We start from the raw sequence: 14,104 nt of genomic DNA, 5'->3' as shown, positions 1-14,104 counted from the left end.
GCCAATCTGTCAAGGCAAACAAACAATTCGCCTTGTTAAAATTCCCTAAATCTTGCATTAATAAAACCAAAGTAACCCCCTGGAACACTCAAGAGATGTCTTCCTCCATACTGCAGTGATGGATGACATGTCTAAAGATCCTGGAAATTAAGTAGTTCAGGTCATTAAAAGTGTCCCACACTTGTTATTGATTTAATTTATTTTAAAAGGTGGGGGTGGAGATAAGAATGTTGCCCCCTCCCCATTTTCATTTTTTAATCTGAAAGCTACCACTTGTACACATAATTAAAACTATTGCCTGGACGAACAGCTCTGCTCTGTGTTTGTTACAACATTAAGCTTTATTATTCATACAGGTATTATGTCATCCTTTTAAATAGATGTCTAGAAACAAACTGATAACCATTGCAGCTTGTATTACGTCAAAAAGTCCTTGGAGTTTCATACATATGTTGAGTTCTAGAACCTCTGAGCTCTGGGTATGGAAATAATGACCCTCTGGACAACCAAAAAATTTCCTCAGTTAGGTAAACATTTAGAAAAAAGTCAAACGATTTGAAGGAAATAAACTGAAATAGTAATGAAATTTTGCCTCTGGGCCAAGGAGTTATTTTTTTTCCCCTAAATTCCCCCCCCACCCCCCACCCCCCGCTTGTAATCAGGAAAATAAACATTTTGTATACGAGTGTATGTGTGAATATGTCTGTGTATGTGTTTATATACACGTACATACATTAACACACACATATACAGATGGATGGATGGATGGATGAAGAATTAAGAGTAGGGAAATCATTTAGAGAGTGGTACAATGTTTTGATTCTATATCACTATATTCTAAGGCAAATTTAAGTTGTTATGTGTGTGTGTCTTTATCACTAGTCTTCTCCACCAATCCAGGTGCCACTGAATCTGTATTCACCACCATATCCCAGTACCTAACATAACAGATGTCCACTAAATATTTGTTAAATGAATAAAGTATAACCCAAAATGCTTTTCTTCTTTTTTATTCCTTAAGCTCCAGTGGGTACAGCGGGCTGTGTAAGGAATAGTAACAGCCCCAAATAGGGCTGGCTCTCCACATGCCCCCTTCGGTAGGGCTGAACAGCAAGAGGGTTGAGCCCTAGAGAAGTACAGAGGTCACCCTGGGTAGGACTGGCAGCCTATGGAGTCCCTCACTGTTATACTGGAACGGGTAGCAGTATTCCAAAGCCCTTTGAGAAGTGGGCAACTCAGTATGTTAATTATGGCTAAAAATGAGACATTACATAGAATTATCCATATACATGATATACATAATTTGACCTTGCCTTTGTCACTTGTCATATACCTTATGCATCAGCTTACATCGCTATCCCTAATGAGCTGTGTGAATGAAATTTCACCATTGTTTCTCCTTGTTCTTTCCACAGTGTATGCTTATTGTAAGAAACTTAGCCATGATAAATTATAATAATGACCCCTAAGAATGGTTATGCAAATTTAGGCTATTATATAATTCTGATGCTTTTCTTCCATGGTCTTTGTTTAAAAAGGGGGAGGGCTGTAAGTGTGCAATCAGTTCAAACACTCTGGCAGACTGTTTTAAAAATACATGTATATGAAAATGCACCCTGTAGTTAACTCCATCAGATTTCTCTTTGAAATTGCATAATAAGGTTATACGAATGCTGACATGGTTATGCCATTATGCTAGCTATTTAGCAGGGCTACCTAAGTGGAAGAACTCTATAGATTTTTTAAAATATATACGCTGCTTTACACTTAGTGGTAAAGTTGTTACTGACTCTTTAAGTGGAGTTGTCTAAATAGTGAGAAATGTCAGTTGGTACTAATGTAGAAACTGTGAGAGCTCAGGGGCTGACTAAGTCTTCCAGCTAGAAAAAACATTTACAGTATTCCTAAACAACAGTGGTCTTTTCTGGAAATCTAAGTAAGGAAAGTTTGAGTGGCATATGTTAGCAGTGTTATTGATATTCCCAGGTTTGGAAATACTCATTCTGGATTAGAAGCTCCATGAAGGCAGTGACTCTTATCTACCTGGCTCCCCACTCTCTGGTCCCCTAGATCAGCATCTAGAGTAAAAGTAGGGGTCCTGCAAATGCTGGTTGAGTGGAGGAATAAATAGAACACTGCATTTTCTGACACCAAATAGCATGTGTGTTGGCCTGAATTCTTGGTGGGCAAAATGGGGGCCACTCCTCATGTCAACTGTGAGGAGTGATATTGGTAAAAACTTGATGGACAGTTATGACTTTTTGAAATAGTTCATTTGATTGATTGTCTAGCAAACTTCACTTCAGTTTCTGTTTTCTGCTTTCACAGGCTGTCATTTTAGAAAATGAAGAGCTTCCCAAACTGTTTCTTGATTTCCTCAACGTGCGACACTTGCCCTCTCTGCCAAAGGCAGAGAGTTGTGGGTAAGCATTATTGTTACATATTGAACATGTATATTAAGGTACTCTTCAGTAACTTATTGGTCTAACAGATATAGCCTGTGGTGCCAGAAGGGCCTGGCTAGCCACGCCCAGTCTCTTGGCTTGGGACAGCACTCGCTCGCCCCCTGCTTGTAGCCAAAGGAACTCCTCTAAAGCCCATACACCCATCTTGCAAGGATCAGTAACTCATGTTTAGACCAAGGTGATTGACCTTTTAAATTATGCTGTTATATAGAATGAAGTTATGTGGTGGGAATTATGAATCTAGGTAGTTTGCTTAGGGGCTAATTTGTTTATTTATGGAGACTCAAGCAAAGTCCATATTCCCTTGGCACATACGTTCATATAATATTAACACTATAAATGACCTTAGAGATGATCTGACTCAACTCCCCTCATTTAATAGTTGAACAAACTGAGACAAAAGAGTTATGTGCCTTTCCCAAGGCAGAAGCCAGGCCTCCCATTGTACAGACCAATGCTTTTCTCCACTATCTTACCACCTCTTCCTTGGGTACTTCTAAAGACAGGATTGGAGGTCCTCATCCCTTTGTACTAAGGAATCAGAAGCTTGATATCATCAGCAATTAGCAAAGCCCTTCTGAAGAACTAACACTGAAACGCTGGAATGCTGTGGGTTGAGCTAGCCTCAGGAGGCAGCCAGCAACATCCCTGACATAGTAAATCCATTTACAAAGAAACCAATCACCACAGACTCTGCAAACCCTAGCAGGAGAGAGGGTTTTATCCATTTTATGGCTGCCTCCAGATCTGCCTGAAGGAAACACACTAACTACAAAACGTTTAAAGTAAAGTGAGCCACACCCAAAGGAGTGTTAAACCCCAGCTGTCAGCTGAATGAGAGGCTGTGGTCCCTGTCACAGCCCAGTCGCTAGCAGCATTCAAGCAGGGCCGCTCACTACTCACCCACTCACCTCAGAGAAAGAATTAGACCCTGCCTTCACCAAATAATATGCGTTGTCAGTGTGTTCTGTTCCAGCTTGTGTGCGTTTACTTGGAGGTTGGACGTCATATGTGTATTTGTATTTTGTATTTGTATTTTTAAGAAGAAATGCTGGTAATCACAGTGAGTGAAATCTTTTCTCCACTGTACAAGCCCAAAAGTCGTAATAAAACTATACTATTTTAAGTGCCCTTCAAGAAAAATTGAATTAAAGAATATACCGGTCTTATAAGTCCCTGGAACAAGGCACTTGCCACGCTACAGCTCAATGAAAAGTCCTAACTCTTTTCAAAATGTCTCCCAATTCAGTGCTCTAAGAATACCACTGTTTTCCCTTTGTGGGCGTAGATATTGACCCAGTTTATACCATTTTTTCTTTTTCTCTTTAAAAAATTGTAGATCTTTTGATGAGACAGAATCTGAGGAGTCAAGGTAAGAACAAATACTCATCAATTAGGAGATATCCAGACCAAGAATAGGACCTGGGTTTTGTTAAGTGTTTCATTACCCGTGGCATAAGTGTTTTAAGTCATGTTTTTCTTGAAAGCCTTTGTTAGAAAATTGGTTTTAAGATTACAAATATTGGAAAGGTAGTTCTAGGAGTAACTAAGTACATTTAGAAATGAAGGAATAAGAGCCCTAAGTTGTTTGATACAAGTAATAAGAGCACAGTTTTATCAATAATCATACTGCAAGATTAAAAAAAAAAACAAAAAACTTTCAACAGTGATTTATTGTACAGATTGTATATCTACTTCAAATTCCACAATGAAATGTTTAGAAAATGAGCGCAGTGTTAGTTTGTTCCCTCTCACTCTATTTGCTATTACTCACCCACACTGTTAGATACATAAACCTTTAGACGTCCCTGCAGCAGTTTGATCCCCTCAAAGCTAGTTTGTAGTGTTTTCTGTTTACCGTTGTCCCCTGATGCTGACATGCCTGTTCTTGACCTTTCCAGCAAACTGTCCCACCAGCCGGTGCTGCTGTTCCTCAGGGATCCATACGTCTTGCCTGCAGCCAGCGGTAATCAAACCTGTCATCTGCTAACAGCTCTTTACTGATCTGACCCTGCACCACATAAACCACGTTTTTAATACAGGTCTAACAGAGTGACATTGGTCCAGGGCTTAATAATCTGCCAATAAACCAGTGCTCTTGGTGTAAGAGACATTTAGAATTTTAATTGGGGCAGGCCTTTCAGTAGGAAATGTAATTTTTCTTTCTCTCTTCTCAGGCCATTTTGAATTACAGTAATAAGGGGAAAAGGTATCTATTGTCTTTAAATTTTTGGTGGTATGATTTTGGCCTCTGCCTGTTATTACCCAGGTGCCAGGCTTTGAACTCAACGGTCTAGCCTTTTTTAAAAATGCTTTCTTCCCAGAAGCTATGTATATACATTGCATATATATCACCATTTCTGTTTAGAGCACAGCTACATTGGTGGTCACTGAGTATATATTTTAAAGGGTATATATTTAAATATAATTAATTAATTCAGTTACTAATGGGATCAATATTTTTGCCTGAGTCTTGTTTGTGCTAAGAAATTCAAATCCTTCAGCGTCCCTTTAAAGGGCTGTGTTATACAGCTCTTTACAAGTACATTCTCAGACATTATCTCATTTAATTTCCTTAACAACCATATGAAATAGCCAGGCAGGTATTCTCATTGGCTAAATAAGAAAATCGAGGCTCAGGGTGGTCCCTGACTTGCCTGGTCTCAGGTGAGCAGTAGACCTCTTGCTGCCCAAATTCTCCTGTGTGTTTTTTGCGTATAGTGAATTTTTAATCTTTGTTCTGGAGAATAACTAAATAGCATAGCAACTGAATAGCAATACATACATTCCCTATTGAAACCATCCATAGTTTCTGACAATAAAACCTTATCACCATCAAGAGAAAGGTGACTGTTCTCTATAGCAAGTATCCACATACTCAGTTCACTCACTTACCTGTCAATTTAAAGGGCAGCCAGGACACAGCCCTGTTTGAGACTACTCTCGACTTCTCTGCTATGTCAAGGGACCATTCCCAGCACCCTGACCAGTGTTGCCTTTGGCATATGAGAACATTGTGCCATAGTGTTTTTTCTATAAGCTCCTTTCAGCATTTGCTTCCCATGTTTTACAAATATGCCTGTGTTATATTAGTTGATGTTATCTTAACAAAATATATTTGACACATATTCAAAATGCAACTTAATCTAGATTAGATAGGTAGTATTTTATAAAGTATCCTTAATTACCTGTTAAGACTGGTTCCACAAATACTGTCTCCAGGTATTGTTTACGCTCAGATATTTCATGCATCTGACTGAAAATCCTGTAGAGAGGAATGATCACTGTTGAATAGCCAGGGGTGCTCTGTGGAAGAGGGTAGATATTTTGTGGCCCTTAAATCCAGTTTATCTAGCCTGTTGAGCAACACCTACCATGTGCTAGGCACCAGGTTTAACAACAAAGAACAGGAGGAGCTTTCTGGGAAAGAATATGCAGAGCAAATGTCTGGAGCTCGAAAGAGCAATCAGTATGTGTGGTTGGGAGGATGGTGGTGAGGATGAGTGACTTACACCAAAAGGGGATTAATGTTTCAGAGTAAATGGAAATCACAGCTTTGATGGAATTTTGGCCAGCCCAATTTCATAAATCATATTCCTGTAGCCTTAGAAGTGTTACACTAATGATACACTTTTGTAAATCCTTAGAATTTAATTTAAAGAGAAACTATACTTGCATCACATTTTTTGTTTTATGGTACTCCTTAGCAAAATGTTGAAGTTATTATCCAAAGGGTACTGAATATGGAAATATCTTCACAGATATACTAACACAAAAAGAAAAAAAAATTTTTTTTTACAGTCCCCACAAAATCAGAGAAGCTTCCATTTTTGAAGTTCTAATAATCAAACCATATCTTCTTAACATCAGAAGCCAAGAAGCACCCTCTTTTTTTGTAATTTATTTTATTTTTGTCTTTGAAAATATACACAGCAGAACATACACCAATTCAACAATTTCTACATGTACAATTCAGTGAAACTGATTGCATTCTTTGAGATATGGAACCATTTTCACCCTCCTTTCCTGAGTTATTCGTAACGTAGATTCACTGCCCCCTAAGATTCCTATCCCCCATGCGTCTGTCAGTTTTGTCGTACTGTGGGGGCTTGTGTATTGCTATGATGCTGGAAGCTATACCACCAGTATTCAAATACCAGCAGGGTCACCCATGGCGGACAGGTTTCAGCTGAGCTTCCAGACTAAAACAGACTAGGAAGTAGGACCCAGCAGTTTACTTCTGAAAAAAATTAGCCAGTGAAAACCCTAGGAACAGTAGCAGAACTTTGATACAGTGCCGGAAGATGAGCCCTTCAGATTGGAAGGCACTCCAAATACAACTGAGGAAGAGCTGCCTCCTAAAAGTAGAGTCAACCTTAATGACATGGATGGAGTCAAGCTTTTGGGATCTTCATTTGCTGATGTGGCACAACTCAAGATGAAAAGTAACAGCTGCAAATATCCATTAATTATCAGAACATGGAATGTATGAAGTATGAATCTAGAAAAATTGGAATTCATCAAAAATGGAATGCATAAACATCAGTATCCTAGGCATTAGTGAGCTGAAATGAACTGGTATTGGCTATCTTGAATGGGACAATCATATGGTCTTCTATGCCGGGAATGACAACTTAAAAGAGGAATGACATTGCATTCATTGTCAATAAGAACATTTCAAGATCTATCCTGAAGTAAAGTACTGTCAGTGATAGGATAATATACATATACCTACAAGGAAGACCAGTTAATACGACTGTTATTCAAATTTACGGACCAACCACTAAGGCTAAACATGAAGAAATGGAAGATTTTTGTCAACCTCTGCAGTCAGAACTTGATCGAATATGCAATCAGGATGCATTGGTAATTACTGGTGATTGGAATGTGAAAGCTGGAAGCAAAGAAGGATCAGTAGATGGAAAAAAGGGCCTTGGTGATAGAAACAATTCCAGAGATCACATGATAGAATTTTGTAAGACCAACGACTTCTTCATAATATCCTTTTTCACCAATATAATCGGCGACTATACCTTGCCAGAGAGAATACACAAGAATCAAATCAACTACATCTGTGCAAAGAGACAATGGAAAGCTCAATATCATCAGTCAGAGCAAGGCCAGATGCCAACTGCAGAACAAAGCATCATTTGCTCATATGCAAGTTCAAGTTGAAACTGAAGAAAATTAGAACAAGTCCACAAGAGCCAAAATATGACCTTGAGTATCCCACCTGAATTTAGAGACCATCTCAGAAATAGATTTGACACATCAAACACTAATGACCCAAGACCAGACGAGTTGTGGAATGACATCAAGGATATCATACAGGAAGAAAGCAAAAGGTCATTAGAAGACAGGAAAGAAAGAAAAGACGAAAATGAATGTTAGAAGAAACTCTGAAACTTGCTCTTGAATGTCGAGTAGTTAAAGCAAAAAGAAGAAATGATGAAGTAAAAGAGCTGAACAGAAAATTTCAAAGGTTGACTTAGGAAGACAAAGGAAAGTATTATAATGACATGTGCAAAGAGCTGGAGATAGAAAACCAAAAGGAAAGAACGCCCTTGGCATTTCTCAAGTTGAAAGAACTGAAGGAAAAATTCAAGCCTCAAATTGCAATACTGAAGGATTCTACGGGGAAAATATTAAATGATGCAGGAAGCATCAAAAGAAGATGGAATGAACACACAGTCACTATACCAAAAAAATTGGTCGACGTTCAACCATTTCAGAAGGTAGCATATAATCAGGAACTGGTGGTCCTGAAGGAAGAGGTCCAAACTGCCCTGAAGGCATTGGGAAAAAATACGGCTCTACGAATTGACAGAATACAAATTGAGATGTTTCAACGATCAGGTGCACCTGTCACCTGGCCAACTGACTAGAAGAGATCCATATTTATGCCCATTCCAAAAAAAGTTCATCCAAATGAATGTGGAAATTATTGAACAGTATTAACATCACATGCAAGTAAAATTTTGCTGAAGGTTATTCAAAAGCGGCTACAGCAGTATATCGACAGGGAACTGCCAGAAATTCAAGGCGCATTTAGAAGAGGACATGGAACCATGGATATCATTGCTGATGTCAGATGGATCCTGGCTGAAAGCAGAGAATGCCAGAAAGATGTTTACCTCTATTTTATTGACTATGCAAAAGCATTCAACTATGTGGATCATAACCAATTATGGATAACATTGCCAAGAATGGGAATCCCAGAACACTTAATTGTGCTCATGGGGAACCTGTACATAGACCAAGAGGCAGTTGTTCGAACAGAACAAGGGGATACTGCATGGTTTAAAGTCAGGAAAGGTGTGCATCAGGGTTGTATCATTTCACCATACTTACACAGTCTGAGAGGCTGGACTATATGAAGAAGCACAGGACATCAGGATTGGAGGAAGACTCATTAACAGCCTGCATTATGCAGATGACACAACCTTGCTTGCTGAAAGTGAAGAGGATCAAAGACCACAACTTCAGTATGGATTATACCTAACAACAACAATAACATGTTCCCTATGTTGCTGTTGTCAGTTGTTCCCATATAAAAAAAACCAAACCTGTTGCTGTTGAGTCGATTCTGACTCATAGCGACTCTGTAGGACAGAGTAGAATTGCCCCATAGGGTTTCCAAGCCTGTTGGTTTTGAACTGCTGGCCTTTTGATTAGGAGCCATAGCTCTTAAAGACTATGCCACCAGGGTTGTTTCCATATAGACAGTTCTTAAAAGAGCATAATGCTCAAGTCAGACATTCTTTACAAATTAAGTGAAACTATTATTTGGTTTTAAGAAGACTCCAGGAGATATTTTTGGTTTAAAGTTTAAAGATTATCTCAGATCAATAGTTTCAGGGGTTCATCCAGCCTCCATAGCTCTAGAAAGCCTGGAGTCCATGAGAATTTGAAATTCTATTCTGCATTTTCTCCCTAATGATCAGGATTATTCTATAGAATCTTTTTTCAAATTGCTCAGTAATGGTAGCTGGGTGCCATCCATTTCTTCTGGTCTCATGGCAAAGGAGACAATTGATCATAGAGGCAATTTGCCGTGCATTCCGTTTCCTCCTTTTATGCTTATAATATAATTTCACTAACTTCAAATAGGCTTTTATGTTCTGAATGATACGGTATTTATATGTACCAAAAAAAAAAAAAACAAACTAGTTGCCATCAAGTTGATTCCTACTTATGATGACCCCATGTGTGTCAGAGTAGAGCTGTGCTCCATAGGGTTTTCAAGGCTGTGACCTTTTGGAAGCAGATTGCCAGGTCTTTCTCTCAAGGCTCCTGTGGGTAGGTTTGAACTGCCAACCTTTTGGTTAGTAGTCAAGCATTTGACTGTGCCACCCAGGGACTCCCATGTAGTATGCCCTATTTGGGCACTTCACTTACAATTAATCAACAGCTCTATTTATAGCTATGAGTTTTAATATGCTTCTGTGTGGGAGAAGTACATTTAGAATTAAAGCTAATTGAGCTAAATCGTTGCTTTTGATTAGGATATAAATATACAGATTTAAGGCCTATTGCGAAATTTTAAAGATATATTCATGAAAAATTACGTTACTTCATGTTGGAAAAAAAGCAGAAACTAAGAAATCAAGTGTCATCAACCAAAAGCAACTGGATCCTCATGTGTTGGAGATATTTTTAAAACCTTATTTTATTTAAAGGCATACCTCAGAGATATTGTGAGTTTGGTTCTAGACTACCACAATAAAGTGAGTCACACAAATTTCTCTGGTTTCTCACTGCATATAAAAGTCATGTTTGTACTATACTGTAGTCTGTTAAGTATGCAATAGCATTATGTTCAAAAAACAAAGTATATACCTTGATTAAAAATAATTTATTGATTAAAAATACTAACCATCATCTCAGCCTTCAGCGAGTTGTCATCTTTTGCTGGTGAAGGGTCTTGCCTCAGTGTTGATGGCTGCTGACTGATCAGGGTGCTGGTTAAAGAAGGTTAGGGTGGCTGTGGTAACTTCTTAAAATAAGACAACAGTGAAGTTTGCCTCACTGATCGATTCTTCCTTTCCTGAAAGATTTCTCTGTAGTATACCCTGCTGTTTGATAGCATTTTACCCACAGTAGAACTTCTTTCAAAATTGGAATCAGTCCTCTCAAACCCTGCCTCTGCTCTAGCAACTAAGTTTAGGTAATATCTTTGTTGTCGTTTCAACAATGTTCAGAGCATCTTCAGGACTAGATTTCATCTCAAGAAACCACTTTATTTGCTCATCGAAAAGAAGCAACTTCCGTTGAAGTTTTATCATGAGATTGCAGCAATTCAGTCACATCTTCAAGCTCAGCTTCTAATTCTGGTTCTGTTGCTGTTTGCACCACATCTGCAGTTACTTCCTCCACTGAAGTCTTGAATGCCTCAAAGTCATCCATGAGGGTTGGAATCAGCTTCTTCCAAACTCCTGTTACTGTTGATATTTTGATCTCCTACTGTGAATCACGGATGTTCTTAATGGCATGTAGAATGGTGAATCCTTTCCAGAAGGTTTTCAATGTACTTTCCCCAGATTCATCAGAGATATCACTGTCTACAGCAGCTACAGCCTTATGAAATGTATTTCTTAAAGAATAAGACTTGAAAGTCGAAATAGCTCCTTGATCCATGGGCTGCAGAATGGATGTTGTGTTAGCAGCATGAAAACAACATTAGTCTCCTTGTATATCCCTATCAGAGCTCTTGGGTAACCAGGTGCCTTGTCAATGAGCAGTAATATTTTGAAAGGAATCCTTTTTTCTAAGCAGTAGGTCTCAACAGTGAGGTTAAAATATTCAGTAAACCATGTCGTAAACAGATGTGCTGTCATCCAGGCTTTGTTACTCCATTTATAGAGCACAGGCAGAGTAGATTTAGCATAATTCTTAAGGACCCTAGAATTTTCAGGATGGTAAAAAATGATCTTTGGCTTCAGCTTAAAGTCACCAGCTGCATTAACCCTTAACAAGAGAGTCAGGCTGTCCCTTAAAGCTTTAAAGCCAGGCATTGACTCCTCTCTAGCTGTGAAAGTCCTAGATGGCATCTTCTTCCAAGAGAAGGCTGTTTTGTCTGCACTGAAACTCTGTTTTTACTCTAGCCCCTTCATCAGTTATCTTGGCTAGATTTTCTGGAGAACTTCCTGCAGCTTCTACGTTGGCACCTGCTGCTTTACCTTGCGCTTTTATGTTATGGAGACGGCTGCTTTCCTTAAACCTTGTGAACCAACCTCTGAGTGCTTCCAACTAAACTTTTCTTCTGAAGCTTCTCTCCGCTCTCAGCCTTCATAGAATTGAAGAGAGTTAGGGCTTTGCTCTGGATTAGGCTTTGGCTTAAGGGAATGTTGTGGCTGATTTAATCTTCTGTCCAGACCACTAAAACCTTCTCCATATCAGCAATAAGGCTGTTTTGCTTTCTTGTCATTTGTGTGTTCACTGGAATAGCACTTTTAATTTCCTTCAAGAACTTTTCCTTTGCGTTCACAAGTTGGCTAACTGTTTGGTGCAAGAGGCCTAACTTGCAGCCTATCCTGGCTTTCAACATGCTTTCCTCACTAAGCTTCATCATTTCTAGCTTTTGATTTAAAAAGACGTGCAACTCTTCCTTTCGCTTGAACACTTAGAGGCCATTGTAGGGTTATTAATTTGCCTAATTTCAATCCTATTATGTCTCAGGGAATAGGGAGGCCCCAGGAGAGGGAGAGAAACGGGAATGGCTAGCCTGTGGAGCAGTCAGAACACGCACAACATTTATCGATTAAATTTGCCATCTATATGAGCTTGGTTCTTGGCATCCAAAAACAATTACAATGATAATATCAAAGATCACTGATCACAGATCACCATAGCAAATATAATAATGAGGAAAAAGTTTGAAGTATTGTGAGAATTACCAAAACGTGACAGAGACAGGAAGTGAGCACATGCTGTTTGAAGAATGGCACCGATAGATTTGTTCAACACAAACCTTCAATTTGTAATAAACACAATACTTGCGAAGCACAGTAAAGTGAAGGGCGATAAAATGAATTATGCCTGCATTTGTTTATTTCCTTGTCTTCCAGATTATCATGTAAGTTCCCTGAGGGCAAGGACTTTTACTATATTTGTAGTAATCAGAATGGTACGTAGTGCATAATGATGGCTGATACTGCATGCCAAGCTCAGGTCTAAGTACTTTGTTTTACTCGTCAGTTTTTACAACAATCGATGAGGTAGGTTGTGAGATCCATTTCACAGTTAACGAAACTGAGGTACAGAGATGTCAAATAACTCACCTAAGTTCACACAGCTATTAAGTGACTGATCCAGGACACAGATGCTTCCCAATAAATATTTGCTGAGCCGAACTTAACACTGTATTCACCTACTTACTTGGCTTCCCCTTTGGCAAGTTTCAAGGGTCCCTCAAGTCTGTAAGTCCAGAACTGACTGTCTTCTATTTTATTCCCATTCTGAGTCTTATAGCTGGTCTTCTCTCACTACTCGTCTGGTTAGGCAAGGTGGAAACCTAAGAAGCATCATTGACTTCTGCCTTTGCCTCACCAGTCACGTCTCATCCACCACGAGGCCATCCAGGTGATGTCCTTCGTTTTTCTAGAAGCCATTCACTTTTCTCCATCTTCCGACCGCTGCTCTCGTCAGGCTGCCCTCACTTCCCACGTGATCTACTGCAGTAGCAGCTGAGCTGCTCTCCTTGTGTCTACTTTAACTTGCTCCAGTAGTCTCTGAATGACAGCCAGAGACTTTTCAAAACACCATCTGATGTGTTTTCCTCTGCTTACAATCCTGTAATAGCTTCTCATTGCTTTCTAGATAAAGCCAGAATTCTTGTCCATTCCTGTCCATTGCTGCCCTCCCTGATGAGATCTAATCTCCCTTTAGGTGGTTTCATATAGTAGGTACTCTATACAGATTGGATAAAGAAATAAGCTTTTTTTTTTTGTCTTATTAAAGTTTTAGACCACTTAATTTCCTTATATAATAACTATATTTATTTTAAGTCTTTGGTTTTAACAAGTTCCTGGGTAGAATTATGTGCAGATTGAAGTTCAAACATTGAATTTCTGAGCCATGCAATAAATTGGTTTTTCCTCTGTTCAAGTAGTCCATTCATATTTTACCTGCTCTGATAACTAGAATGTGGAACAGCATACCATGCATCCCTGGGTTTCCTTTGTATCTCCTCTAAAAATGTAGCTGGTTTTTTCAAGGTTGACCATGTGGCTTTTGTGGGAAATTTGCCCTTTTAAATTAGGAAGACAGGTTCCCGTCTTACTGCCCTCCAGAAGCTGCTGTAATGGAACAAGCATCCTCTAAGACATCTTGGACTAAATGCTGCTGTAAACCGCAATGGAAAAACTGCAGCGAAGTATTCCCAGTAGAAATCTTGGAATTCCTTCAAGTATATTGAGATTTTGTTAGAAATTGAATTGCCAGTGTAATCCATCTTTCTTGTGAGAAAACATTCAGATAAAGAGCCGGGGCCTAGCAGCATTAACCATTAGAACATCCCTTAAATCAATAAGCTACAAATCTGGCCGTGCATTCCGCAGCACCTGGCAGTGCACTAACATGGCTTTAGGCCGCAGCATGGCTGATAGCATACCCTGAACAAGGACAGACTGCCCGGCACT

The 14,104-nt window shown here is 39.2% G+C and overlaps 1 protein-coding gene across 5 annotated transcripts in view; it reads left to right on the top strand.

The window, feature by feature from the left end:
* The window catches only part of SNX24 (sorting nexin 24), a 192,696-nt gene that overhangs the window by 150,573 nt on the left and 28,019 nt on the right, over positions 1-14,104 (top strand). For all 5 annotated transcript variants that reach the window (XM_064275901.1, XM_064275906.1, XM_064275903.1 and 2 more), the window contains 3 exons: positions 2,329-2,423; positions 3,805-3,837; positions 4,367-4,431. In XM_064275901.1, the coding sequence (XP_064131971.1) occupies positions 2,329-2,423; positions 3,805-3,837; positions 4,367-4,431 (193 nt within the window). The remainder of the gene's footprint in view (positions 1-2,328; positions 2,424-3,804; positions 3,838-4,366; positions 4,432-14,104) is intronic.

Source organism: Loxodonta africana, chromosome 2 (genome assembly GCF_030014295.1).
Source record: "Loxodonta africana isolate mLoxAfr1 chromosome 2, mLoxAfr1.hap2, whole genome shotgun sequence".
NCBI lineage: Eukaryota > Metazoa > Chordata > Mammalia > Proboscidea > Elephantidae > Loxodonta > Loxodonta africana.
The sequence above is the reverse complement of the archived record's forward strand: the minus strand, read 5'-3'. Positions and strand labels throughout refer to the sequence as shown.